Raw genomic sequence first — 27903 nt, 5'->3', positions numbered from 1 at the left:
CCCTTTTCTCCACACCCTCTCCAGCATTTGTTATTTGTAAAGTTTTTCGTGATGGCCATTCTGACTGATGTGAGGTGGTACCTCATTGTAGTTTTGATTTGCAGTTCTCTAATCGTGATGTTGAGCATCTTTTCATGTGCCTACTGGCCATCTGTATGTCTTCTTTGGAGAAGTGTCTGTTAAGGTCTTCTGCCCGTTTTTTGATTGGGTTGTGTTTTTGTTGTTGAGTTGTAGGAGCAATTTATTGGGGGAATTAAGTCCTTGTCAGTCTCATCATTTGGAAATACTTCCCAGTCCATAGGTTGTGTTTTCGTTTTTTTAATGGTTTCCTTTGCTGTGCCAAAGCTTGTGAGTTCGATTAGGTCCCATTTGTTTATTCTTGGTTTTATTTCTATTGCCTTGGGAGACTGACCTAAGAAAACACTGGTACGATTTATGTCAAATAGTGTTTTGCCTCTGCTCTGTTCTAGTTTTATGGTGTCGTGTCCTATGTTTAAGTCTTTAAGCCATTTTGAGTTTATTTTTCTGCATGGTGTGAGGGTTTGTTCTAACTTCATTGACTTAACATGCAGCTGTCCAACTTTCCCAGCACTACTTACCGAAGAGACTTTGTCCTGTTTATATTCTTGCCTCCTTTGTAGGTGATTAACTGACCGTAGGGGTGTGGGTTTATTTCTGGGCTCTCAATTCTGTTCCATTGATCCATTGTTTTGCTTACTGTAGCTTTGTAGTATTGTCTGAAGTCTGGAAGAGTTATGCCTTCTGCTTTGTTTTTGTTTTGTCAGGATAGCTTTGGCAATTCTGGGTCTTTTATGGTTCCATATAAATTTTGGATTATTCTAATTCTGTGGAAAATGTCATGGGTAATTTGATAGGGGTCTCACTAAATTTGTAGATTGCTTTGGGTAGCATTGCCTTTTTTTTTTTTTTTTTTTTTTTTTGTGGTACGCGGGCCTCTCACTGTCGTGGCCTCTCCCGTTGCGGAGCACAGGCTCCGGACGCGCAGGCTCAGCGACCGTGGCTCATGGGCCCAGCCGCTCCGCGGCATGTGGGATCTTCCCGGACCGGGGCACGAACCCGCGTCCCCTGCATCGGCAGGCGGACTCTCAACCACTGCGCCACCAGGGAAGCCCAGTATTGCCATTTTAACAACATTCCTCTAATCCAAGAGCATGGGATATCTTTCCATTTCTTTGAATCCTCTTTAATTTCCTTTATTAATGTTTTATAGTTCTCAGCTTGTAAGTCTTTCACCTCCTTGCTCAGGTTTATTCCTAGGGTTTTTTGTTTGTTGGTGTGATTTTAAGAGGCATTGTTTTTTACATTCCCTTTCTGATATTTCATTGTTAGTGTAAAGAAATGCAACCAGTTTCTTATATCCTGCTAGTTTGCTGAATTCACTTATTAGATCTAGTAGTTTTTGTGTGGAGTCCTTAGGGTTTTCTGTGTATATGATACCATGTCATCTGCATATAATGACAATTTTACCTCTTCCCTTCCGATTTGAATACCTTCTATTTCTTGTCTGATTGCTGTGGCTAGGACTTCCAATACTGTGTTAAACAGAAGTGGTGAGGGTGGGCATCCTTGTCTTGTTCCAGATTTTAGTGGACAGGCTTTCAGCTTTTCACCATTAGGTATACTGTCTTTGGGTTTGTCATAAATGGCTTTTACCATGTTTTTATCATGAATGGATTTTGAATTTTGTCAGAGGCTTTTTCTGCATCTTTTGATGATCATGTGGTTTTTTACTTTTATGTGGTGTATTACACTGATTGATGTGTATATGTTGAACCATCCTTATGAACTTGGGATGAATCCTGCTTGGTTGTGGAGTATGATCTTTATTATGTGTTGTTGGGTTCAGTTTGCTAATATTTTGTTGAAAATTTTTGCATCTATGTTCATCAAAGATATTGGCCTGTGATTTTCTTTTTTGGTGGTATCTTTGGCTTTGGTATCAGAGTGATGGTGGCTTCATAGAATGTCTTTGGGAGTGTTCCCTCCTCTTCAGTCTTTTGGAAGAGCTTGAGAAGGGTGGGTATAAGTTCTTCTTTGTATGTTTGGTAGAATTCACCTGTGAAGCCATCTGGTCTTAGACTTTTGTTTGTAGGGAGTTTTGTTTTGTTTTTACAGATTCTATTTCACTTCTAGTGAATCGGTCTGTTCAAATTATCTACTACTTCTTGATTCAGTTTTGGTGGGCTGTATGTTTCTAGAAAGTTGTCAGTTTCTATTGTCAAATTTGTTGGCATGTAATTGTTCATAGTATTCTCTTACGGGTTTTTGTATTTCTATGGTATTGGTTGAGATTTCTCCTTTTTCATTTCTTAATTTGCTTATTTGGGTTCTCTCTTTTTTCTTCTTGGTGAGCCTGGCCAGAGGTTTGTCAATTTTGTTCACCCCTTCAAAGAACCAGCTCTTGGTTTTATTGATTTTTTTTTTCCTATTGTTTTTTTTAATCTCAATTTATTTCCTCCCTGATCTTTATTATTTCCTTCCTTCTGCTGACTTTAGGTTTTGGTTTTTCTTCTTTTTCTAATTCTTTTAGGGGGTATGTTATGTTGGTATGTTAGGTTGTTGAGATGTTTTCTTGTTTTTTGAGGAAGGCATGTATTGCTATGAACTTCCCTCTAAGAAGCGCTTTTGCTGTATCCCATAGATTTTGTGTCGTGTTTTCATTGTTGTTTGCCTCAAGGTACTTTTTAATTTCCTCATTGACCTATTGGTTTTTAGTAGCATATGGTTTAGTCTTCATATAATCATTTATTTTTTCTCATTTCTTTTCCTGTGGTTGATTTCTAGTTTCATGCTGTTGTGGTCAGAGAAGGTGCTTGAAATGATTTCTATACTCTTAAATTTGTTGAGGTTATTAGTCTTGTGCCCTAGTATGTGGTCAATCCTGGAGAATGTTCCACGTGCACTTGAAAAGATGTGTATTCTGTTTTTCGGTTTTTTTAATGTAATGTCTTGAAAATATCAAGTCTAACTATCCTATTCCATCATTTAGGATCTCTCTTGCCTTATTGATTATCGAGAAGATCTGTCCATTGATGTGAGTGGGGTGTTAAAATCTCCTACTATTATTGTATTCCACTCAGTTTCTTCCTTTATGTCTGTTAGTGTTTTATGGATTTGGTGCTCCTATGGTAGGTGCATATATGTTGATGATTGTAAAATCCTCTTCCTGTATTGATCCTTTTACCATTATATAGTGTTCTTTTCCTTTATGGCCTTTGTTTTAAAGTCAATTTTATAGTCTGATATGAGTTTTGCAACCCCTGCTTTCTTGTCATTTCCATTTGCATGAAATATCTTTTTCCATCCCCTCACTTTCAACCTGTGTGTGTCCTTTACCCTAAGGTGCGTCTCTTGTAGGCAGCATATTGTCGGCTCTTGGTTTTTTTAATCCAGTCTGCCACTCCGTCTTGATTTGAGCATTCAGTCCACTGACATTTAAGGTAATTATTGATACATATGTATCCATTGCCATTTTAAACCTTGTTTTCCAGTTGATTCTATGGATTTTTGTTGTTGTTCCTTTTCTTTTTGTTTTTCTTTTTTGTGGTTTGATGATTTCTTTTTATTTTATGCTTGTGTTCTTTTTGTTTTTTTGTGGATCTAGTATATTTTTTTGATTTGTGGTTGCCCTGTTTTTCAAGTATGTTAACCCCTTCCTGTATCTGCTTGCTTTAGACTGATAGTCATATAAGCTCAAACACATTCTGAAAAAAAAGAATCTATATTTTCTTACTCTCCTTCCCCACATTTTATTATTTTGAAGTCCTTTTTTACAGCTTCATATTTATCATTTCTCTGTTTCTTGTGTTTATCGTCCTTTCACAGTAAGTTTTTTTTTTTTCTTTTTGATCTGTATACTGGCTAACTTAAGTGATTTACTTTTCAACTGTGATTTCCCCTTTCCTATATCTTCTTCTTTTGTATTTAGAGAAGACTTTTCAATATTTCTTTTAGGATAGGTTTGGTATTGCTGTATTCTTTTAGTTTTTGCTTGTCTGAGAACTTCTTTATTTCCCCTCCTATTCTAAATGATAATCTTGCTGGATAGAGTATTTTAGTTTGCAAATTTTTCCCTCTCAAAACTTTGAATATATTTTGCCACTCCCTTCTGGGTTGCAGTGTTTCTGTGGAGAAGTCAGCTGATAGCCTTAAGGGGATTCCCTTGTAATTAACTCTTTGTTTTTCTCTTGTTGCCTTTGGAATCCCCTCTTTAACTTTTGCCATTTTTATTATAGTATGTCTTGGTGTAGGTTTGTTTGGGTTCATCTTGTTTGGGACCCTCTGTGCTTCTTGTATCTGGATATTTGTTTCCTTCTTTAGATGTGGGAAGTTTTCAGCCATAATTTCTTCAAATACATTTTCAATCCCCTTTTCTCCTTCCGGAATCCCTATTATACATAGATTGGCATGCTTTATATTATCCCATAGGTCTCATATTGCTTTCATTTTTTTTCATTTGGTTTTCTGTCTACTGTTTTGATTGGGTAATTTCCATTATTCTGTCTTCCAGATCACTTATTTTTCTACATTATTCATTCTGCTATTCATTGCCTTTGGCTTAGCTTTCGTTTCAGCAAATGAATTATCTAATTTTTCTTGGCTCCTCCTTATAGTTTCTAGTTCCTTTTTACAGTCATCTGCATTTCTGTTGATAGCCTTTCTTAATTCCTTCAGTATTTTCATTACCTCCTCTTTGAACTTGGTGTCTTTTAGACTGAAGAGGTCTGTTTCATTGTTTGTTCCTTCAGGGCAATTCTCTTGGTCTTTTAACTGGGAGTGGTTCCTCTGCTTCTTCATTTTGCTTATATTTCTCTTTGTGAGTTTAGGAGAAACAATTATCTACTGTAGGCTTGGAGGGCTATTTATATGTGGGAGCATTCCTGCTTAGCTATTGTGGGTTTAATATTTTTTTGGCTTGAGGGCTGTTTTTGGTTTGGATGCTTGCCATCTTTTTCCTCAGCGTGTGCTGGCCATTATCCCCTTGTCAGAGGGTGAGCAGGTGTGCGCCCCGCTCACGCTCCAGGAGGTCAGGGGCAGCAGTTGATGCCTGGTCACGGGACCCTCGGCATTGGCAGGCTGCTCCCACCTCTGGAGCCTGAGATGGCAGTGGTGGCTTGTGCCCGCCCCCAGAGCTCATGTAAGTGGTGCCCTGCTGCCTGAGAAATAAGCTCCTATGGAGGTCCCACCCTTCTCCTTATGCCCCCCCACCCCAGCAGTGGTGCCCTACCTCTCTGGGGGGCCCGGGCTTCTTCCCTCAGTGGTGGCGCACTACACCCTAGCCCCCTCGGGCAGCCACCCCCAGTCTTCTCCCCTGTTCTGACCTCCGAAGCCTGAACCTCAGCACCCAGCCCCCACCCGCCCCAGTGGAAGACCGTCTCAGGCTGGGGAGTGCCGGGCAGTGGCACCAACTGACTGTGCGGGGCTCTCTCCACTTTGCCCTCCACAAACTGCTTGTTGTGCTCTCCTCCGAGGCTCTGAATCTCCCCCACTGTCCCAGCTGATCTCCCCACCAGTGAGGAAACTTCCCAGAGTTCTGACAACTTTCCTCTTTCACAGCTCCCTCCTGGGAGCAGGTCCCTTCCCGGTTCCTTTCTCTTTCTCTCTCTCTCTTTTTTTCTTTCTTTTGTCCTACCCAGTTATGTGGAGATTTTCTTGCCCTTTTGGTAGTCTGAGGTCTTCTGCCAGTGTTCAGTAGGTGTTCTGTGAGAGTCATTCCACATGTTGATTTATGGGAGAAGGTGAGCTTCCCGTCCTACTCCTCTGCCATCTTGCGCTCTCTGACTGTGTTGACATTTTTCAAAAACCGTTTACTTCATGTGTGAAAATGATGTTATATATTTACCTTGGAAAGGAAATGCTCTTTATGTTCATTTTTAATTTTTGGTTTTGTTTTACCTGATAGTGATTTGGGATTTGCACTAATACATCAGAATTCACGTGTCTGCATTTTCCTGTAACTGGAATACAGTGAGGCCTGTGTAGGGATGGAAAATGTGTCCTCAACTACCTGTGTCATGTTTAGGATCAGCTGGCACAGCCACCCCAGACTGGCCTCAATCACAATAATAGTAAAGGCAAAAAGGGTAGTTTTTTCACTGGTAGCTGAATATTTTATACTAATTCAGGAAGTTCTGTGGTACTATATGTATAATGCATGTATTGGGGGCATGTTAATTATGTTAACTCTTTTAATTCAAGTGAAAAGAGCAGTGCTGGGATTGACCATGCAGAAGAGATGGAGTTGCTGTTGGAAAACTACTACCGATTAGCTGAGGATCTTTCCAATGCAGCTCGGGAACTTAGGACGCTGATTGATGATTCACAGAGTATCATATTCATCAACTTGGACAGGTAAGAAGGCCTCGTATAAAACAATCAGGAAGTATTTTCTTTATAAAATAATACACAGTAATAAAGCTTTTAAGGATAGCTTTGTTTTTCCATTTTGGAAAGAATTATACCATCACTACATGGAAGTGTCTTTTTTTTTTTTTAAGGTGTATCTTTAATCCATGTGGTCTTTAATACATTATTTAGTGAATTTGCTGCATGTAGTTGGTAAGATCTTCTGAACTAAGCAGTTGTTCTCCTCCCCCGCCAGCCACCGTAATGTGATGATGAGGTTGAACCTACAGTTGACCATGGGAACCTTCTCTCTTTCGCTCTTTGGACTAATGGGAGTTGCTTTTGGAATGAATTTGGAATCTTCCCTTGAGGAGGTGAGAATGTATTATTTCACTAATCTAGAGGTTGTTTTTAATGTTTTGAAGATAATTTGTTAATGGATTTTTTAAAAGAGAACTTTATTTTATTTTTGGCTGTGTTGAGTCTTCATTGCTACGTGTGTGCAGGCTTTCTCCAGTTGCTGTAAGAGGAGGCTACTCTTAGTTGTGGTCTGTGGGCTTCTCATTGCGGTGGCTTCTCTTGTTGTGGAACACAGGCTCTAGGTGTGCAGGCTTCAGTAGTTGTTGCTCGCGGGCTCTAGAGCACAGGCTCAGTAGTTGTGGCATACAGGCTTAGTTGCTCTGTGGCATGTGGGATCTTCCCAGACCAGGGCTCAAACCTGTGTCCCCTGCATTGGCAGGTGGATTCTTTTTTTAAAAAAACATCTTTATTGGAGTATAATTGCTTTATAACAAAGTGAATCAGCTATACATATACATATATCCCCATATCTCCTCCCTCTTGCATCTCCCTCCCATCCTCCCTATCCCACCCCTTTAGTTGGTCACAAAGCACCGAGCTGATCTCCTTGTGCTATGTGGCTACTTCCCACTAGCTATCTATTTTACATTTGGTAGTGTATATATGTCCATGCCACTCTCTCACTTCGTCCCAGCTTACCCTTCCCCCTCCCTGTGTCCTCAAGTCCATTCTCTACATCTGCATCTTTATTCCTGTCCTGCCCCTAGTTTCTTAAGAACCTTTTTTTTTAAGATTCCATATATATACGTTAGCGTACAGTTTTTGTTTTTCTCTTTCTGACTTACTTCACTCTGTATGACAGACTCTAGGTCCATCCACCTCACTACAGATAACTCAGTTTTGTTTCTTTTTATGGCTGAGTAATATTCCATTGTATATATGTGCCACACCCTCTTTATCCATTCATCTGTCAGTGGACACTTAGGTTGTTTCCATGTCCTGGCTATTGTAAATAGAGCTGCAGTGAACACTGTGGTACATGACTCTTCTTGAATTATGGTTTTCTCAGGGTATATGCCCAGTAGTGGGATTGCTGGGTTGTATGGTAGTTCTATTTTTAGTTTTTTTAGGAACCTCCGTACTGTTCTCCATAGTGGCTGTATCAATTTACATTCCCACCAACAGTGCAAGAGGGTTCCCTTTTCTCCCCACCCTCTCCAGCATTTACTGTTTGTAGATATTTTTTTTTTTTGGCGGTATGTGGGCCTCTCACTGCTGTGGCTTCTCCCATTGCGGAGCACAGGCTCCGGATGCACGGGCTCAGCGGCCATGGCTCAAGGGCCTAGCCGTTCCGTGGCATGTGGGATCTTCCCAGACTGGGGCACGAACCCGGGTCCCCTGCATCGGCAGGCGGACTCTCAACCACTGAGCCACCAGGGAAGCCCTGTTTGTAGATTTTTTGATGATGGCCATTCTGACTGATGTGAGGTGATACCTCATTGTGGTTTTGATTTGCATTTCTCTCATGATTAGTGATGTTGAGCATTCTTCCATGTGTTTGTTGGCAATCTGTATATCTTCTTTGGAGAAACGTCTGTTTAGGTCTTCTGCCCATTTTTGGATTGGGTGGGTTGTTTTTTTGATATCAAACTGCATGAGCTGCTTGTAGGCAGGTGGATTCTTAACCACTGTGCCACCAGGGAAGTCCCTTCAGTGGATTTTTAAAAGCAAGTTTTAACATGTATACTCCCTTAGTGAAATAAAATATATACCTCTAACTCATTTAAAATTCATGGCCGTATTGTTAAACTCTGTTATAACGTAGATAGCCTAGGTTACCTTATGACTCCCAAAAACATGTAATTACACATGGGAAAGGTTTGACAAAACAGTAGTACACTGTGAGGCAGTGTTAATGAGGGATTCTTTTTTTTTCTTTTTTAAAATTCTTGTGTGTCAGGCAGTTTTCCAGGCAGTTGCATGCCTTATTTGACTCAGTTATCAAAACTCTGAAAATGAATGTATTTTCCCTGCTTTATAGGTAGGAAAACTGAGGCTCAGAAAATGTTAGTAACTTGACCAAGGGCACAGAGCTAGGAAATAACAGAACTAGGATTTAGTCCCCAAGACTTGCACTTTCCACTTTGCTCCAAAAAAAAAAAAACTCATAGTTTTTTTTTTCTTTAATTAAATTATTCATTTATTAGGCTGTGTCAGGTCTTTGTTGCGGCATGCAGTATCTTTCATCGTGGCATGCAGGCTTCTCTAGTTGCAGCACATGGGCCTCTCTCTAGTTGTGGCATGTGGGCTCTCTAGTTGTGGCACAGGCTCAGTAGTTAAGGCATGCAGGCTCCAGAGTGCAAGTGTAGTTGTGGCGTGCAGGCTTAGTTGCCCTGTGGCAGGTGGGATCTTAGTTCCCTGCCCAGGGACGGAACCTGCATCCCCTGCATTGGAAGGCAGAATCTTAACCACTGGACCACCAGGGAAGTCCCTTGCAGGGTTTTTCATATCATTGTAGGCTTGTGCTTTCAGAAGATGTCTTACTGTGAGATTTCTAGAAATGAATCTGCATGTGCGTTGGGCAGGCACACTCTGGCGCTGGATTCTGTGTCCTAGTTAACAGATCTATTCTCTCTCTCTGGCTGTTGCTAAAGTCCAACCCACGTCATCTCATCAGGACCACTATTCACTTTTATAAAGTGGTCTTTAAAAGAAGCAAATCTGATGGTCACTCTTCTGTGTAAAATTATTCAGGGGGTTTTAATTGTCATTAAGATAAAAATCCAGATTCCTTGGCCTGTAGGGCTTTTCCCGGTCTGCTGCACCCACATCCCCATCTTGTCTCCAGACACCTTGCATCACCGTTGGTTGATTCATCACTATTCTTACTCATGGGGCTCCACACGTCTCTCCTCGGCATCCACCTGTTTTTGCCTAGTTAACATCTGTTTCTCTCTCAGGTCTCAACTTACGTGTTACTTCCAAGGAGACTCTTCCCTGACTGCATCCCCAACCCATCCGAGTAAAATTACTCCCCTGGTTATATGTGCCCAAATAATCCCACACTTCCCATTTGCCATGTTCCTCAAATTTGCAGTTGCTGTTTAAAGTCTGCAAAAGATCATAGCTCCCTGAAGCAAAGTCAGCATTAGTCTTTTTTTAATTTAATTTTATTTTTTTAAATTATTTTATTTTATTTTATTTTATTTATTTATTTATTTGCAGTACGCGGGCCTCTCACTGTTGTGGCCTCTCCCGCTGCGGAGCATAGGCTCCGGACGCGCAGGCTTAGCGGCCATGGCTCACGGGCTCAGCCGCTCCGCGGCACGTGGGATCTTCCCAGACCGGGGCACGAACCCATGTCCCCTGCATCAGCGGACTCCCAACCACTGCGCCACCAGGGAAGCCCAGCATTAGTCATTTTAATGCTCCTTATAAGATGTGAAAGAAAAATGAATGCAACACGCTTCATTCATTCATCTTACAGATACGGTTTTTGGTGCCTGTTGCACACTAAACACCGCTTTTAGCCGTGGGGATATAACAGTGAGTCTCTGCCCTTGCGGAGATTCCATTACAGTGAGGTAGAAGAGAATAAACAGATCCATGGTATATTAGGTGGTAAGTGCCATAAAGAAAAATAAAGCCAGGTAAAGGGATAGAGACTTAGCAGGAGGTGAGATGAGGGGCATCCTAGAGATAGGGTGGTCGAGGAAGGTCTTTCTGAGGAGGTGACCCTAGAGCAGAGACCTGGAAAGAGAAAGTGGGAAGGCCTGGGGAGAAGGTGATCTAAGCAGAGGGAACCATGCATGTGAGACTGAGGCAGGGGTGCACCGAGCTTGTTGAAGGAACAGCAAGAAGGCCAGAGTGGTAGGGGAGGTGTGTCAAGTGGAGAAAGGCAGGGAGAAGGTCAGAAGGACGGAGGGGGAGGGCATGTTGATTTTGTGGCGCATGCTAAGAGTTTGGGCTTATTCTAAATGTGATAGGAATCTCTTGCAGGTTTCTGAGCCCAAATATAGTTAAATGTCCAGTAGTCGCCAGAATATCTTGTGCAACATAGACCAACCCTGGACATTCTCAGAAGGTACTTCCAAAGACCTTTGCAAATTCCCCAATTTGTGACTGCAGAACTCTAAGTTCCTGTCTTTCTCCCAAATTATTTTTGTTAAGAACTATTTTTATGTGCGTATACTCACTCTACAAGCTAACTCTATCTTATGTGCACTCTTAATATTTTTCTCTAAATGCCTATTTTAAAAAAAATAATTTTTAGAAATTCCTTTCTGATAGTTTCAGCATATGCAATAATTCTGGTTGTAATGAGATCTGAGTAGAAAGTAGTGAGCTAGGCTTTTGCCCCCAGAGCAAGATTCAGATAGTGTCTCACCAGAGTCGCAAGGGACATCTCCAGGGTTCCTGGAGAAGAGTTGAAAGATGTTCATTAAATCTATGAATATCAAGGTTTCCCTGTTCTTGTATAGTTGGGGTTAATATTTACAATGGTGAATCCAAGATAGGAAAAACATTTTTCTTTTTTAAAATAATACTAGACTGTCTCAAGAATAGTCAAATATTACCATACAGCCTTTACCCAGATTCTTCAAACAGCAACATTTTATCATATTTACTCTATCATTCTATCAATATATACATACTTTTTTCTAAATCATTTGAGAGTAAACAAAAAATGAAGCTCCTTTACATCTAGATATTTCAGTATATATTTCCTAAAAACATGTATTCTCTTACATAACCACAGCTCCAGAAAATTAACATTGAAACAACACTATTTTGTAATCTGTGGACCCTGGTCAGGCTTCACCACTCAGCTCAGTAGAGCCCTTTGCCTCATAGAAAATCTTGGATCGGGGGCTTCCCTGGTGGCGCAGTGGTTGAGAATCCGCCTGCCGATGCAGGGGACACGGGTTCGTGCCCCGGTCCGGGAAGATCCCACATACCGTGGAGCAGCTGGGCCCGTGAGCCATGGCCGCTGAGCCTGTGCATCCGGAGCCTGTGCTCCGCAACGGGAGAGGCCACAACAGTGAGAGGCCCGCGTACCACAAAAAAAAAAAAAGAAAGAAAGAAAAGAAAATCTTGGATCGTGTGTTGTTATATAGTTGTCATGTCTCCTTAGGCTTCTTTAATCTAGGCCAGTTTTTCGGCGTTTGTCTTTCATGGCCTTGACGTTCAAAAAGAATGTAGGTCAGTTGTTTGGCCCTTGATACTCTTTCTTCATTATTAGATTCTGGTTATACATTGTGTCAGTGTGTTCTTCACATTGAATCCCATCAGGAGACCCTTGATGTCGGTTTGTCTCATTACTTGGTGATACTAAGTTACATACATAGTTGGTATCACCAACTATGATCACTTGGTTAAGGTGGTATCTGCCAACTTTCTGTCCTGTGAAGTTACTCTTTTTCTCTGTGGAATTCAGGATCTTGCAAGAACTCTGCTATTCATCAAATTTGTACCCTCTAGTGTTTTTTTTTTTTAATTCAAGTATAGTTGATTTACAATGTTGTGTTAGTTTCTGCTGTACAGCAGAGTGATTCAGTTATACATATATATACAGTTTTTAATATTCTTTCCATTATGGTTTATCATAAGATACTGAATATAGTTCCCTGTGTTATACAGTAGGACCTTGTTGTTTATCCATTCTCTATATAATAGCTGACATCTGCTCACCCCAACCTCCCACTCCATCCCTCCCCCAACCCCTCCCCTTGGCAACCACAAGTCTGTCCTCTCTGTCTGTGAGTCTGTTTCTGTTTCATAGATAGGTTCATTTGTGCCATATTTTAGATTCCACATATACGTGATATCATATGGTATTTGTCTTTCTCTCTCTGACTCACTTAGTATGATAATCTCTAGTTTCATCCATGTTGCTGCAAATGGCATTACTTCATTCTTTCTGATGGCTGAGTAATATTCTATTGTATACACATACCACATCTTCTCTATCCATTCCTCTCTAGATGGACATTTAGTTTGTTTCATGTTTTGGCTGTTGTGAATAGTGCTGCTATGAACATAAGGGTGCTTGTATCTTTTTGAATTATAGTTTTGTCTGGATATATGCCCAGGAGTGGGATTGCTGGATCATATGATAATTCTATTTTTAGTTTTCTGAGGAACCTCTGTACTGTTTTTCATAGTGGCTGCACCAACTTACATTTCTCACCAACAGTGTAGGGGAGGGTTTCCTTTTCTCCACACCCTTTCTAGCATTTGTTGTTTGTAGACTTTTTCACGATGGCCATTCTGACCTGTGTGAGGTGGTACCTCATTGTGGTTTTGATTTGCAGTTCTCTGATAATTTGTACCCTCTAGTTTCAGCATCCACTAATTGATCCAAAATGGATTCATGTCTGAATCAAATACTGCAATGATGATTATCACATGGTGATTTCTAATTCCATCACTCCTCCTACTTTTATTCTTTGTAAAGTAGAGCCTTCCTTCTCTCTCAGTTATTTATTCATTTGTATCAGTATGGACTCATGGGGTCTTACTTTAGTCAATGAGTTATAATCTGTCGCTGCTGTCATTATTTATCTTGGTGTTCAAATTGTTCCTTTCATGCTGACTTCTGAGTACTTTTGACATGTCCCCATCAGTTTTAGTGCTTATTTAGCCTCTGGCACATCAAGATGTTCTAGGCATCTTATTTTTAAGGAGTAGATAGACTGAACAGTGGCAGAGATGAAGAGTTTGAAAGGTAGGTGCTTAAACATACAATACTTAGCAGGGCACGCCCACAGCAGAGGGGGCATTAAAAATCCAACTCTTAGACACTTGTCCCTTCCCTTAATCTCCTAGAGGTCTCACACTGCTGTGTGTGTATTTTAATGACACATAGAATTTTGGACTTGCTTACCTCAAGTTTATCACATTTTAGCATTCCCAGACTTTTGATTTATAGGGCATTACAGAACCAGTCTATAGCAAAAAACAACGGTAATCTGGGTATGCTAAATCTCATTTAAACATAATTTTTACTTAATAAATTAGGGCCTTCGTTTAGGATAACTGGAAATGTGTTCATCCAAACAGTTAACTCACATTAGCACTTGTCTTCTTGATAAATTATGTCTAACATCTAATTTCATGTTAAAAGGGAGGCAGATTTCTTTTTCATAAGTGGCTTGAATTTCCATCTGTGGTTACTGATCATTTTGGAGGAAATTGAGCTCGCAGTCACTGGAGACCAAGCCGTTGTTGATAATAACGAATGGCATTTCTGTAGCTGAGACTCCTTCCATGTGGGAGATTAATATAAATTCTGTGATTCTGTACATTCACACATGCACTCAAAAGCATCACACTGCAAAAAATAATACAATTCTGAAAATGACAGTGAGTGGAATTCCCTGGCAGCCCAGTGGTTAGGACTATGGGGGCCTGGGTTTGATCCCTGGTCAGGGAACTAAGATCCTGCAAGCCACGCAGCATGGCCCCCCAAAAAAAAGAAAGAAAAGAAAATGACAGTGAGGGAAAATGTTCACTGTAAGTCAGAGGTTCCCAAACTTTCTTGGTTCATGAAGCTTTTAGTCTCTTAGTAATTTTTTTGCAGCATCCCTAGACCAAAAGTTTCTTTCATTATGTTAAAGTTTCTGTCATGTTACCTTACAGTTTCTTTTATGAAGAAGGTAGGTCAAAACAATTAAAGAGTAGCAGTTCTCATGGTATTCCACAGATGGCACTGTGATTTCCTTGAGAATTTAAAGTATTCTGCGGTGCTGTAATGCCAGGACACCTCAGCTCACAGTTTGGCAAATGTGGCTATAAGCAAAAAATTTAAATTAAGTTGTATGTCCTATGTGGTTATAACTATTATAACTATTAAAATTTGTGTGAATGTAAACAGACTGGAAGGAAACACAAAGTAAAAGCAGTAATGTGGGTTCATTGATGATTGTAAAATACTCTTAAATCATGTTTTCCTTCTGATTTATTTTCTGACGCTTGGTCTCTGGGTGCTATTTGTTCTTAGTTCCTATAGGAAAGAGCAGTACAAATAACAGAAGGTTTCTTTTAAACTCTGGGGCAATGATAAGTTCATGAAATTTTATCACTAAGGAAACTAACCTTTTGTGATTGAAATTAACTGTGTGTTCTCTTTTAGGACCATAGAGTGTTTTGGCTGATCACAGGAATTATGTTTATGGGAAGTGGCCTCATCTGGAGGCGCTTGCTGTCATTCCTTGGACGACAGCTAGAAGCTCCTTTGCCTCCTCTGGTATGAAGGGTCTGGTTCACAGCAGTACCGCGGAGGGGCTACAGTCCTGGGCTCTGAAGTCCTGTGGCCTGGGCTTAAACTGTCACGGGCTTTGTGACCCTGAGCAGGTTACTTAATTTCTCTAAGCCTCGCTCAGTTTCCACATCTGCCACCTGCTTCGTGTAGTTAAAGGGAGAATTAGATAATGTGTGTAATGCAATTATGAGCACAGGGCCTGGCACAGTAAATAAGTTAGAAATTTATTCTGTGTGGGACACTGACAAGCATTGTACATTTAGACAGATGTTAGTAACTTTCTGGTGCAGCTTTTGTCATAACCAAAATTGAAATGTAGAAAACATTTATCGTGTATAGGAAAAGATACACAGGTTACCTCTTTTTCTTACGTTTCTACTTATAGTTTATACCCCTGGAGCAAGTACTCAAAAGACACTGATAGATGGCTTGCAGTCCTTTCCTCCTTTAGTGGTTAACGTATTGTTTTACTGGTGGCTTTTCTTTTAAACAGACACACTAAAATTATGAATTTTTCTGCTTCATTTAGATGGCCTCTTTACCTAAAAAGACACTGCAGGCAGATAGAAGGACGGAATTGAAACACAGCTTCAGGCCGGATGGACTTGAATCAAGCAGGAGTGTCGTAACAAACCGTTAGGCACAGCCCGATGGAAACTGAATTATTTTTTTACGGTAGTCACAGGAAAATTCTGATATTCTTCTGTTATTTTCTTTTATAAGAGTCAGAGACTTGGGGAAAAAAATCACTGACATTTAAATTATAGTGTCTGATGTTAAAAATATTATGGCAGTCACAGTACTAGAACTTAATTGCATTTTCAGGATTCCGAGTAAAGAAACAAAGCACTTGCTTTGTAAAAGGCCAAAGTTCTATTTCCTACAAACTTAAGAAGCTGTTTTTATAGACATGTAAGGCATGGAGAGATTAACTTAACACAAGAATAGATTGTGGTATCAATTTTATTTAATTTATACATGTCAACAGAAGTGCAACCTCATGCCAAATGAAGCCTGGAAACTTGACAAGCCCACAGTTACGAGACCAGGTAGCCATAGTTCTTAGTACAAGGAATCACGTTCTTGTGAATTTGTCACTCTCAGGTGACTGAAAAGCTAGCAGAATATATATTAACCTTAAAACAAACTCTGGGAGTTTGTGCTTTAAACCAGTCTTTGACATAACCTTATTTTCTTGTATTTGCCCCCTTTTTATATAAGGAATAAAAAAAAAAAAAGGAAATGAGTTTAATGTCAGCTTTATATAGATTCCAGTTAATCAGAATTTTACTTCCTCAACCAATGAAACTATTTTTCTTTGCTTGACTATAATTAAAGCTTTTGGAAATTGAGCTGAAAGAAAGTATTTCCATTCTATTACTGCTTTATAACTGTTTTGGTCATTCCCTGGTTTTTAGAACAGATAGACATGTCACCCCAAAAAGGAAAATATATGTAGCCTAGTTAATCTATTTGCCTGCACCTCGGAGGTTGACAGATGGGCTTCCTAAAACAAGAGGGTAGATAAACTTTAAAATTGTGATACCTTTTTGTTTTCACAATCAGATTTGGGTTTAAAACAAATGACTGATATTTGTATGTCTCAAAGCTCATGTCCTACTTAACATCTTCTGCCTCTTTTAATATTGGGTTTATAAACCCGAACGAACTTTTTGGCCAACCCAAATTATTTTCTGGAGGTTAAGTACAGTTATGCAATAGAACATAACAGTTATATTTGCCTCCAAAAGGTGCATAGAAGATTCTGGACTGTTCAGAGCAGCTCTTGCACTACAAATTTAGTAATAAAATAAATATGCATACCCTGATGATGTTGGAGGATACCTGATACCCTAATATGTCATATGAGGGAGTTTAGGGGTCCGTTTACCAGGTGGTTTAGTGCTAGGAATAAAAATGCTCTCCTAGTAGCTGATCTGAAAGAAAACAAAGTTACAAGTATTAAATTTTCCCTGTTCCCGTGTCTGGTTATGAGAGGATATTAGAATAGCATGAAACAGGCTGGGCTTGTCTTGGAGCACGCTTTATGGCATGGTTATTGGACTGTGAATAGCATCATACATCTGTTTGATGATTTCCAAGATGATGTATCTTTGACAATATTTATATTTCACAGGGCAGTCCTCTTTGGTACACCTCAGAGCACTCTGCTGCTATTTTTGATCTTAGGTCATCACTGTAAAATAAGGTAATAAATATCACTTAACTGTGACATATGAAGAATTGGAAGTCCAGAGGGCAAAATTTGATTTGGTTAAGATCAGGCATAGGATAGAATTTTGGTCTTTTTTTCTTTCTGATGTTGCTTAGTTTGTGAGCTTACATAAACATTTTTGATGAGTCATGTCGCATCAGTAAATGGGAAAATAAATGCAACTACCTCATAAGTCTTATCAAAGGGAAGGTACTAAGGGTTTATAAATTTCTTGAAGGTGATTAAATCAAGTATGATTTCCAGATGTCAGCTAGCTCTGCTTTGGTGATAGATAGCAGGATGCTTCTTATATTAAAGAGCCCTCAAATAACAGATTATGTCAAAAAAAGTTCAGCAGTTTTAAATTTTGAATTTAAATAGACAGAGTACGTAAACTATTTGTAAGTAAGGTGAAAGAATACCAAACATTCAGTTATGAGTAAGCAGGCATTCTGATTCTGTTTAACATGTATAAGTACAAGGAATGATATTCTTAACAGATTGCCTTTGTAAGGCCTTTAAGAAAATGTGGCAAGAATAGACGTCATTTTCAGATGCTATTGACACTTGCTTCCTCCTTGATAGACTGATAACCACTAAATAGTCATATTAAAAAGCCATTTATTTTGGTGAGTTATTCCAAGAGTTGTACAAGCTTTATGTTTTGGAATTGCAATATTAAACTCACTTTAAATTCAGGATTTATTGTCATTACCTTAGTAATAGCTATGCAGTTGGAGCATGGAATAGGGAATTCAGAGACCTGAGTTTATTCCCAAACTCACTTCCCATCTCTGTAGGTCTGTGATACAAAGGCATAGAACAATTCCAGTCTTGAAGCCTTGATGGAAGTTTTTGCATATACAGGTAATAGATAAAAATTGCAAATATGTAAATGTGTTCTGATATCTTAAAATAAAGGTAATTTTGAGTTCAATTGTATAAGTTCAGGTCTGTGTTCAGGAGAGATTAATTCCCTAAGGTATTTTTGTTAAGTATTTCAGAATCAATGCTTAGAACTACAGTTAATACTTAGTAGAGTGAAAATTTAATCCACCTATTAGGATAACACATTAGACTATCAGGTATTAGACTTTTTTCCTGTATGCTGGGTTTTCACATATTTGCCATATACACAGTAGAAGTACAACTTACATAATTTTGAATATGGGGTTAGTATGGTTTAATATCCTATATGAAAACCTGCTTCTAACTTTGTAAATTTTAACCTTCTCCTCCTGCTGCTTGCTATGTGGTATGTTCAGGCATTGAGAAAATAAAAATCCTCAGGTAAAGAATAATCATGTTTTAAACATAGGCCCTATCATTTAGTAAAGCATAACACTTTCTATAATAATAGCAATATGAAGGTATATGCATCCTCCTAATCCTATAGTGAAAACATGCCTTTACTAAAATGCAGTGTCATTAGCTTGTTCTACACTCAGACTTCTCAATTCATAAAAACTCCTAATTACAACTAATTTCTGGTCCCCTAAAAATAAACTTCCTTTTAATTAAAAATAATTCTTCAAATAGGTTGAACTGCCAATAATAGTTAACCAAAAACCACACGGTGTTTGTATGCTTTTTGCTGTGCCGTAGGGGAACCATGCAGCTAGTATACCTCTTTAAGATGAGACAGTCCCAGGAGTGATCCAGAGGTCCTATCTAGGTATGTGCCTGTTTATGCTGTTTTCCTATACACATACTCACCTTATGCTCACAATTGTAATTCTACTAGCTTTTCCTTGATTTCTGATTTAGCTTACTCTCCAGCTGAATTCCTGTCTCCTTTGACCAGTCTCTGTACTGCCTCTAGAGAAGCTAAGAGAAGGGCTCTGGTCATTTTTTGTTTTCTCCTGCTTTTTAGTATCATTTCACTAGTGTCAGAAGGAGGTTCTACCCTGACAGATAGAGAATCAACTAGTTACTGTTTATGGATAACAGTGCCTGCAGATTTTTAGTGAAGCTGAAATCCTATGGTACATATCCTTTCTCTTAAATATGCCACTCTGCAGGACTGGCAGATGAGATCTACTCTGCTAAAACCAGCCCAGAAACAAGGGCAGCCAAGGCCTGCTTCACTCCTCTTGGTCCCTTGCAGTAGCCTCTGGCTCAGGACAGATCTCTCTTCTTTCTGCTCTAGTTCTGTTGGCACAGCTTGTGGCAGCCTAATGCCACCCAAGGCTTCGTGGGATGACTTCAGGCTAGTTCATCTGCTGTTTGGAACAGTCATTTCTCCAAAAGCATCTGAGGGCACAGTAAGATGATGTTTTACTTTCTATATTTGTCTTTCACTATATGAAACATTGAAAATACAGTCATCCTCATAAGAAAGGACCACATCATTTGCAACATGATTTTGGAGTTGTGAGGTTATGCCTCACCCCTTACTTTTCTCCTCACTCTTTCTCCTCCCTGTGCCTTTTTCCTGTATACTGTGCTTTCGGTTTGATTGGAAAGGGTCACCAACTTTAAAAGGACATTTTTAGGAAGAATTGTTACAGAGGTTTTGCTAAGAGATAACCAGAGAGAGGCCTTTCCAGTCATCAGAAAGACACAGGTACCCATGTGGAAGAGGAAATAGGTTGTACAGCAGGTCTGAGCACAGGAAACAAGTTAGGAATAAGTTTAGGTACAAAGGAAACAAACTTTGGAAGGGGACATGAATAACCAGAGTATCTGCTGTTTCACATGTTTCTGATGTTGTCCCCACTTACTGTATCCTGTTTCCAGATAGTTTGGCTGTTAGTGTGTATGTCTCCACCCCCAGGAGCCCCGCCTGTGGTAGGATCTACGAGGCTCCTCTGGATGGCACCACTCTGTCCCCCAGAACGCTCACCCTGGAGATGACTTGGCATGAGAGGGGGAGGGGCAGGTTAGAAAACTGGAGTGAAACCTTTAATCTTGGCCGAGGCTATAGATATGCAGCGCCCCAGACAGTCGGGCTCCCAGAGAACTCTTTCCAGCAGCAATGACAACTTGGTTCTGTAGGGGACACAAAACAGAACTCATTTTCCGCTCATAACATCTATTAAGTTCCTGCTGTAGTCCAGGCATCATGTTATGCTCCGGAAATATAAAGATGAGTAAAGACATTGGCCAGACCCCAGGGCTTGAGCTTAAATACCCCTTTGGCAGATCTGTAGGTTCAGAAAACCACAGCTGAGGAAGTTCTCTAGTCCCTTCTCTGGTACATAAAGGAGAAGTGAGTCTATGCATGTTTATTCAGCATCTGAGCTGTGGTGCAGTGTAGACGGCATAGCTGGAGTAATAAGACTTCCACAAACAGGCTGGCCTTCGTCAGTGTGTTCAAACCACCTACTCTGCCCCTGCTGCTTGAAATACTTTAGGAACTGTCTTTCAAAATGGTCTAAGCTTGTACAAGTTTTTAAACATATTTTTGAGGTGGATTTTAGTTTTGGAAACTACCAAGAGTTTTTCTGGACCGTGGCTGATAAATGAGGTGTGACCATAAAATGACCAACCCTTCTGTGACGTTTCTCATTGACTTAATTTTGAAAACTACCAATGGAATCCAGAAATAAAGGCTAACATATTGAGCATTTACCATATGTCAAGTACTATGCTTAACCCTTTGCTTGTATCTTTTAAAATACACTAGTGTCTTACTGGATTTGCCTGTAGTTTGGCTGTGAGCTAAGTTTCCTCTCCCTTTCCTGGTTAAACCATCTTCATTCCTCAAATCAAGTCTTCCCCTGCTTCTTGCCCTCTCTGCCCAGTCAGCTTACTCCAATTTCCAGATCCACTCAGGCCCGAGGGGCCCTGCAAGGCCTTCCCTGACTCCACCAGCAATAGACTTCCATGGATCTCTGACTGCCTTTGGTCGTCCTAAATGGACCTGCTGGTCTTACAGGTGTGTCATTTTTCCACTTAGACTCTAAGAACGTGGGGGCAGGGACCAGGTCTCAGGTTCGTCTGCCTCTCTGGTACCCAATGTAACACTGCTCCGCCAGGGCCCTCGGGCTGACTGAAGGCAGCCCCACAGGAGGTTTCCGAAAGACAGTGGCGTACCACTCAGGTAAGGGCCGAGTCCTCCTGGTTCTGGTTGGTTCCTCGTTCAGTACTTAATGCTCACATAGAGAAAGGAGTCTTCAAAGTCATAACTTTTACTCAAGTAGAAGGCCACCCACTGATCATCCTCAGATTGTCTGTGTCCATTTTTAAAATATAACCTTTGATTTATCTTTACACTCAGAGTGCTTTAGGGGCCCCCAGTCTCAGGTATGTGTTGGGAAAGTGGAGTAGTTTTACTCTTCACTTGTGAAATGTAATTAGGAAGATGAATTTGCATTGCTCTACAAAAAGGAATCAGATATACTTTTAGATGATCTATACCACCCCCTTCGGTTGGTATAAATAATGGTTGAGTATTTGCTTTCGAGCTTGCCTATAAATGAGTTACACCAAGGGCTACTTGAACTGTTGGCCCGTAGAGGGCAGTTTCACCACAGTTCTCACAAGCCAGAGCCAGGATCACAGCACCTACCAGGCTCTACAAACCTGGTTCTATACTCGAAAATCTTTGAAGGCTTCCCTAGCCTTTCATTCCCATAGTTCACTTAATCTTTACCATTTAATCCTATACTGATTTGCATTTTATTTAACTTCCCATGTGTATAAATCTTAACTTTATCTCTCTCGTAACCTAGCATAATTCCATACAATGTCATATCCTAAAATAAATGAGTGGAATCAGTGGTTTAGCTGTATATTTTAAGATAAAACCCATTTAATCTGTTGTATCAAAAATTCAAATGTGCATACCCCTTGACCTAGCAGTCTTCTAGGAATCTTACCAGCAGAGAAATTTGCACAATTATAAAGCTATAAATTATAAAGATACAGATACAAGAATGCTCACTAGAGCATTGTCTGTAACAGGAAAAAAAATGGAAATAACTATGAGAAATAACTAAATGTCTATGAGAAAGTAAACTAAAGAAATGAAATATGGTGCATCCAGACAATAAATTACTGTTCAGTCATTGAAAAGAATCAGTTCTATATGTACTTGTCTGGAAGGAGGCATTAAAAGACAGTTGCATGTGTATGTTTCTCAAGTCATACAAAAACAGTCTTGTAGAAAAAGAACCAAAATATTAACAGTGCTTAGCCAATAGGGCAAGCGTCGGCAGATTTTCCCAGTGAAGGGCCCAGGATAATATGTTAGGCTTTGTGGGATGTCAGTCTGAGGCAACTGATCAACGGTATAGTAGCAGCTGTAAAGAAAGGAATGACCGTGGCTCCATTCCACTAAAACTTGAGACACTGCAAGTTGAACTTCATATAAATTTCATGTGTCACAAAATATATTTTTTGATCATTGCAAACATGTCAATCATTTTTAGTTCATGGGCTATACAAAAACGGGCAGCAAGCTAGAGTTGGCCTACAGGCTGTAATTTGCTGACCCCTGCTGTAGAGGATGAAATTGGAGGGGTAGTGAGGGAAACTTTTCACCAAAAAATGGGATTATGTGAGTGTTTTTTGTGTGTGTGTCCCTGTTTTTCAAATAAAAAAATCTAAAATACATACAAAATGAGATCATCCCCAAATCCCAGCCTTAGAACAAATGCAGATATCAAAGTGGTACAGTCTTGGTACTCACCTTTTTCTTTGACCTCACGGTGATCATAGAGCTTCCAAACCTTGAGCCTGCCTGGAAAACACACTATTAATAGCCTTTGAAAATGCACCATGGGGCTTCCCTGGTGGCACAGTGGTTAAGAATCTTCCTGCCAATGCAGGGGACACAGGTTCAAGCCCTGGCCCTGGAGGATCCCACATGCTGCGGAGCAAATAAACCCGTGCAACTACTGAGCCTGCACTCTAGAGCCCGCGAGCCATAACTACTGAAGGCCACGTGTCTAGAGCCCATGCTCTGCAACGAGAAGCCACAGCAATGAGAAGCCCACGCACCCAAAAATAAATTTATAAAAAAACCCACCATGTTATTTTATCAACTTGAAATAAGGGGAAGGGCTGCTTTTTTTTTTGGTAGTTTTTCTTCCATTTTTTCAGAAGGTACTTACTTCAGGAGAAATCAATACATACTGGGCCTGAAAGAAAGTGATGAGAAAGGGAGACTATTAATGTTATTACTGTTCATGGGGTTTTTTTTAAAACCAATTTTAATTACACCCTTACATTCACATTTCTTCATTTTAGAGAAGCCCTTTGTCACCAGAAATTCCATTTATAGTTTAGCTCAGAAAAATAGATGTATAAAAATGTTTATATGTGAATATCTTACTATAACAGCAAAAATTTGAAATAGACTCAGTGACTAATAATAATCACTTAAATAATGATTAAACTGGTTTATCTACAGATAAAATACTAGGTATCTGGTAGATATATTGTATAAGACTAGGAAGGCATAGAAAACAAAGTTGTATACAAAATCACGTACAATATGGTCACCACGGTTAATAAGATACCCACTACACTGTGCGTAAGAGCGCGCTTCAGATTCAGCTCTTGGTTTAAGTCTTCGTTCTGCTATTTCCTAGCAGTGTGACCTGTAACAACTTCCTTCCCCAATCTTCAGTTTCTTTATAATGGGTATAAAATACCAAATTAACAGCTTTGATGTGGATTAGATTTTTTATGTATAGCATAGTGCACAAATGGTAGCAATTAAGTTCATAGCAAAAAAATACTAGAAGGATACACATCAAAAGGTTAATAGACGTTCTCTCTGTAGAGTAGAATTCTAGGTAGATTTTAATTTTCTTCTTTCTACTGTGTATTTTCTAATATTTTTACAATAAACTTTCATTTTTTGCAATTTAAAAAGTAATTTTTAAGTTTAAAAATAACAGCCAAGTGTTTTAGACCCAGGAAACTTAAGGGAACCCACCTGAGAAAAGGAATAAAACAAAGCAATGAAAGATGAAATAAAAAGATTGGGAGTCTTCATGAAACTCCAATGGCCGTGGCCTGTTTTCTTCTGCCGCGGGATCCTAACCAAGCAGTGGCCGGCTATGACCAAGAACCAATATGACACCACATCCAACTGCAGCTGTGGGGGGTGAACACTGCAGAACTGCCGGCAAGCAGGCAGCCTGGGCCTACAAACCCAAGCAAGGGCTTGTGTCCTGACCCCAGGTAAGGGGCAGGTTACCTGAGCTCAGGCAGAAACAAATAAGAGTTCTATAGTGGACATAATTTACTAAGGCATCAGCAAGTAGCCATCCTTTCCCAGGATGGTATGGAGTTGTGTACAAGAACAGTTACCTTTTCTTCTGGACATGGAGCTACCCATGATTTGCATCTGCCTGTCATGTCGCCCACGGTGACCTGTTTGCCATTATACACATAGACACGGCCATCTTCTCCCCCCATGACTCCAGAGGTTACATCTGTGATCCTCAGTGGGGCTGCCATGATGATTTCATCTGTAAACAATGAAAACCAGCAGCAGGAAGTATCTACTTGCTGTCACTATTCCACTACTGGACCCTGACCCAACCTTCCACCAATAATATTAGGACATCTTTTACTAGGTCCGTCCTGATTTCATTCCAACATAGTCAAGAGACTTTTGTTTTCTGTTATCATTCATTAATAGTAGTTGATGTGGGTGGCTCTCGTGTCACCACGTTCAGAAAGTACTACTCTTGTGCATCGGGCTCTGGTCTTGATTCATTATGAGGGTAGAGCCTAGGTGATCCAACTAGGGGGACTCATCAATTAAGCGAGGGACTTACTGGCCCAAGACACCGTTCCTTCCTACCTAAGCCATCGTTGTCCAGGTCACTCAAGTGCAGAACGCCACCAAATCGGGAGAAGCGGCGGTCTCCGCTGAAGGTGCTAAGCAGAGAAGGTTGCGAGTCAGGTGTCAGTGCGTACACCTGAGTGCTTCCACCCTGGTGCAAGGTCGTGGTCAGGAATGCCATCTTAGCCAGGCCATCTGAAATAAACCACAGCACGGTAACTGCTGCCATCACAAGGACGAAGATAGGACACAGAAGTTATAGGTTACTTTGTGTCACTGACTTTCAGGATTACTGTGAGATAGTCAAATTTGTGAATGCCAAGGGGTTTTTTTTTAATATATGATCATTATAAAAGGTGTGGGAAACACCCCAAAAAAAGTATAAAGAAGAAAACGTATATAAAGCATATATTTCTTTCTGGACAATGATATATACTTACACATATACATACACACATTTTAATGGGGGTTTTTGCAGATTATAAAATTCTTTTTACGCTCAGGCCATTTTTAACTTTTTGCTGTTATAATTAATACTGTGATAAATAGCCTTCCCCATAGTTCTGAGTATTTTCTGAGAACAGATTCTTAGAAGGGGCCCACGTAGCATTGGGTTTGGGGAAGGGCTCTTGCCATTTTGCCAAACCTCTTTCTAGAAAAGGTATATCGATTTACATTTCACAAGCAGTGTATGAGTTCCCATCTCACTTCAACCTTGCCATCATTGAGTATTATTTTTTCATACTGAAAGTACTTCGTAGTTTTTAATCAGCACCCTAAAATCCTCACTGAATATTCAAACTTGTGTATAGTGGCCACAGTCTGACCCAGAGATCCTGCGGAGGCAGGGGACAGGGTGAGAGGGACAAGCCTGACCATCCTACACAAACTTGCCCTGAAAGTAGATCAGATTTTTCACATTTAACTTAATCCGTGTCCATAGAGCTGTGACTCCCCAACTATACACTGAAACACTTCAGCGAACTCGCGGGGATACTGCAGGTGTCTTGAACTTTTCCTGGTAACACAATGACATCTGTCTGACGCCACATGAGCTACCTGCTGGGGGTGGGTCACGGTTTCAACATTAGATCCCTACGTTCCTTTCAATGACGTCACATCTTTGCAAAACTGGGATTTTATCGTAATGGGTTGTTACGGTAAAATGCAGGTACCACTAGAAAGTCAGTGTGGATCGAAATGAGGATAAGCAGTGTCTAATCTGATTCCAGGGCTTGAGAAGTGGTACAGTACCCCAAAGGAGCTAAGCTGTTAGGACATAAACACAGCATCTGCAGCCTACTGAGTCACATGGGGCCCCATACTGAGAAAGGCCCTGTGCTTGGCTTTATGCTCTCCTGTTAAGAAAAATTATCCAGAATTTTAGGTAACAAATTTTAATTTTGTCTGGGCCCCTTCAAATTATGTGGGTGAAATACAATCCAAATACAAGTAAAAATAGGAAAATCTGAGCAAGATTGGTGGATTATATCTTGATAACCCAGTTGTGACACTGGTTATGGTGTGTAGATTATCATCATTGGGGAAAACTGGATAAAATGTAACATGACCTCTACTATTTCTTACAACTGCATGTGAATTTGTAATTATCTCAAAAAGCATCATTTATATATCATATCATGATATATATAATTAACCTTTTCTGTATTTTATACAATATTTGATAATGGAGAAAATTATTAAGGCAGTAAAGGGACTGAAACTAAAAATTTGGGAAGCTCTAATTCTCAGCACTCTGGGAGCAAGAGTGGTGAGACAGTATTAGTAATGTGCGTTGCAAGAGTTTAGAAATCACTACCTAGACTCTGTAAAGGAGAAAAAAAACTATTCCAAAGCTAAGTCAGCAACTTTCTGTTGTAATGCCGTGTCCTTACTCATGCAAGGAAAGATTTCACCATTCCTTTGCCCAATCCACTTCTATGTATTATTCAAATATATTGTATGAAACAAAAATCTTTCTGAAAAATAATTTCACCATATGTAGTAAGAGTCTTAAGATTAGACCCTCTAGCAATAGGATGATGGTAATAAATGTTGGCATGTGCATATGGAAAAAATGTGATACAGGTATCAAAAGTAATGTTTTAGAAGAATATTTAACATGGGAACATGCTTAAGATATAAAATATTAGGTGTGAAAAAACATGTATGTTTAGGCTTTAAAATATCTGGATCAGGGGTGGTTTTTTCTGTATACTTCCTTATATTTTCACAAATTTCTACAATAAGCATAATTTACTTTTATACTCTTGGAGGGAGTAGTTTTTTTTTTTTTTTTTTTTTTGCAGTACGTGGACCTCTCACTGTTGGGGCCTCTCCCATTGTGGAGCACAGGCTCCGGACGCGCAGGCTCAGCGGCCATGGCTCACGGGCCCAGCCGCTCCGCGGCATGTGGGGTCCTCCCGGACCGGGGCACGAACCCGTGTCCCCTGCATCGGCAGGCGGACTCCCAACCACTGCGCAACCAGGGAAGCCCGGAGGGAGTAGATTTTTGTTTTGTTCTTTTAACTCGCCAATAAATTAAACAAAATAATGTTTTATTAACATACACCCTCAGAGTGGACCTATTCGTGGACTGGTTTATAAAATTTGCTCCGTCTCCAAGCTCAGTGGGATAGGAGCTTTAAAAACACACCAGGTTACTTTCACATGTGATTTTCAGCAAATCTTTGAAGTAGATATCATAAGCTGTGTTTTGCATTCAGGGAGTTAAAAGTAACTTCCCCAAGGTGACCCAGCTTGCTATTAATGAGAAAAGGAAATATTCAAACGCAGGTCTGCCTGCCTCCATATCTCCTAACTTTCCCCCAATGTGACTTGGTCAGGGAGTCACATGACTAAAAAGGAAGCAAGTTTCATGGCGGGCGACCTACCTTGAGTCGGGGCCCCAACCAGCAGTACTTGTGTACGGGTCCCATTCATCATCACATGGCCGCTGGACAGGGAGGTGCCCAGTTTCCCCATTGCCTGTGAAATAGCAGTAAGTCAATA

The 27903-nt window shown here is 40.1% G+C and overlaps 2 protein-coding genes across 4 annotated transcripts in view; one reads left to right on the top strand and one right to left on the bottom strand.

The window, feature by feature from the left end:
• The window catches only part of MRS2 (magnesium transporter MRS2), a 31541-nt gene extending 13460 nt beyond the window's left edge, over positions 1-18081 (top strand). The window contains exons 8-11 of the mRNA XM_059077585.2: positions 6220-6372; positions 6623-6740; positions 14801-14914; positions 15459-18081. Coding sequence (XP_058933568.1) covers positions 6220-6372; positions 6623-6740; positions 14801-14914; positions 15459-15569 — 496 coding nt within the window. The 3' untranslated portion in view covers positions 15570-18081. The remainder of the gene's footprint in view (positions 1-6219; positions 6373-6622; positions 6741-14800; positions 14915-15458) is intronic.
• Positions 17748-27903, bottom strand: part of GPLD1 (glycosylphosphatidylinositol specific phospholipase D1) — a 50880-nt gene continuing 40724 nt past the window's right edge. For 2 of the 3 annotated variants that reach the window (XM_067006660.1, XM_059077597.2), the window contains exons 21-26: positions 27786-27879; positions 24910-25086; positions 24411-24571; positions 23204-23230; positions 22780-22830; positions 17750-20135 (exon numbers count right to left, since the gene is read on the bottom strand). In XM_067006660.1, coding sequence (XP_066862761.1) covers positions 20049-20135; positions 22780-22830; positions 23204-23230; positions 24411-24571; positions 24910-25086; positions 27786-27879 — 597 coding nt within the window. In that variant the 3' untranslated portion in view covers positions 17750-20048. Of the gene's footprint in view, positions 20136-22779; positions 22831-23203; positions 23231-24410; positions 24572-24909; positions 25087-27785; positions 27880-27903 lie in introns of all 3 variants that reach the window. The other variant, XM_067006661.1, reaches the window with a different exon arrangement.

Source organism: Kogia breviceps, chromosome 10 (assembly GCF_026419965.1).
Source record: "Kogia breviceps isolate mKogBre1 chromosome 10, mKogBre1 haplotype 1, whole genome shotgun sequence".
Lineage (NCBI taxonomy): Eukaryota > Metazoa > Chordata > Mammalia > Artiodactyla > Physeteridae > Kogia > Kogia breviceps.
Note: the sequence above shows the minus strand (reverse complement) of the source record. Positions and strands in the feature narration are given on the sequence as shown.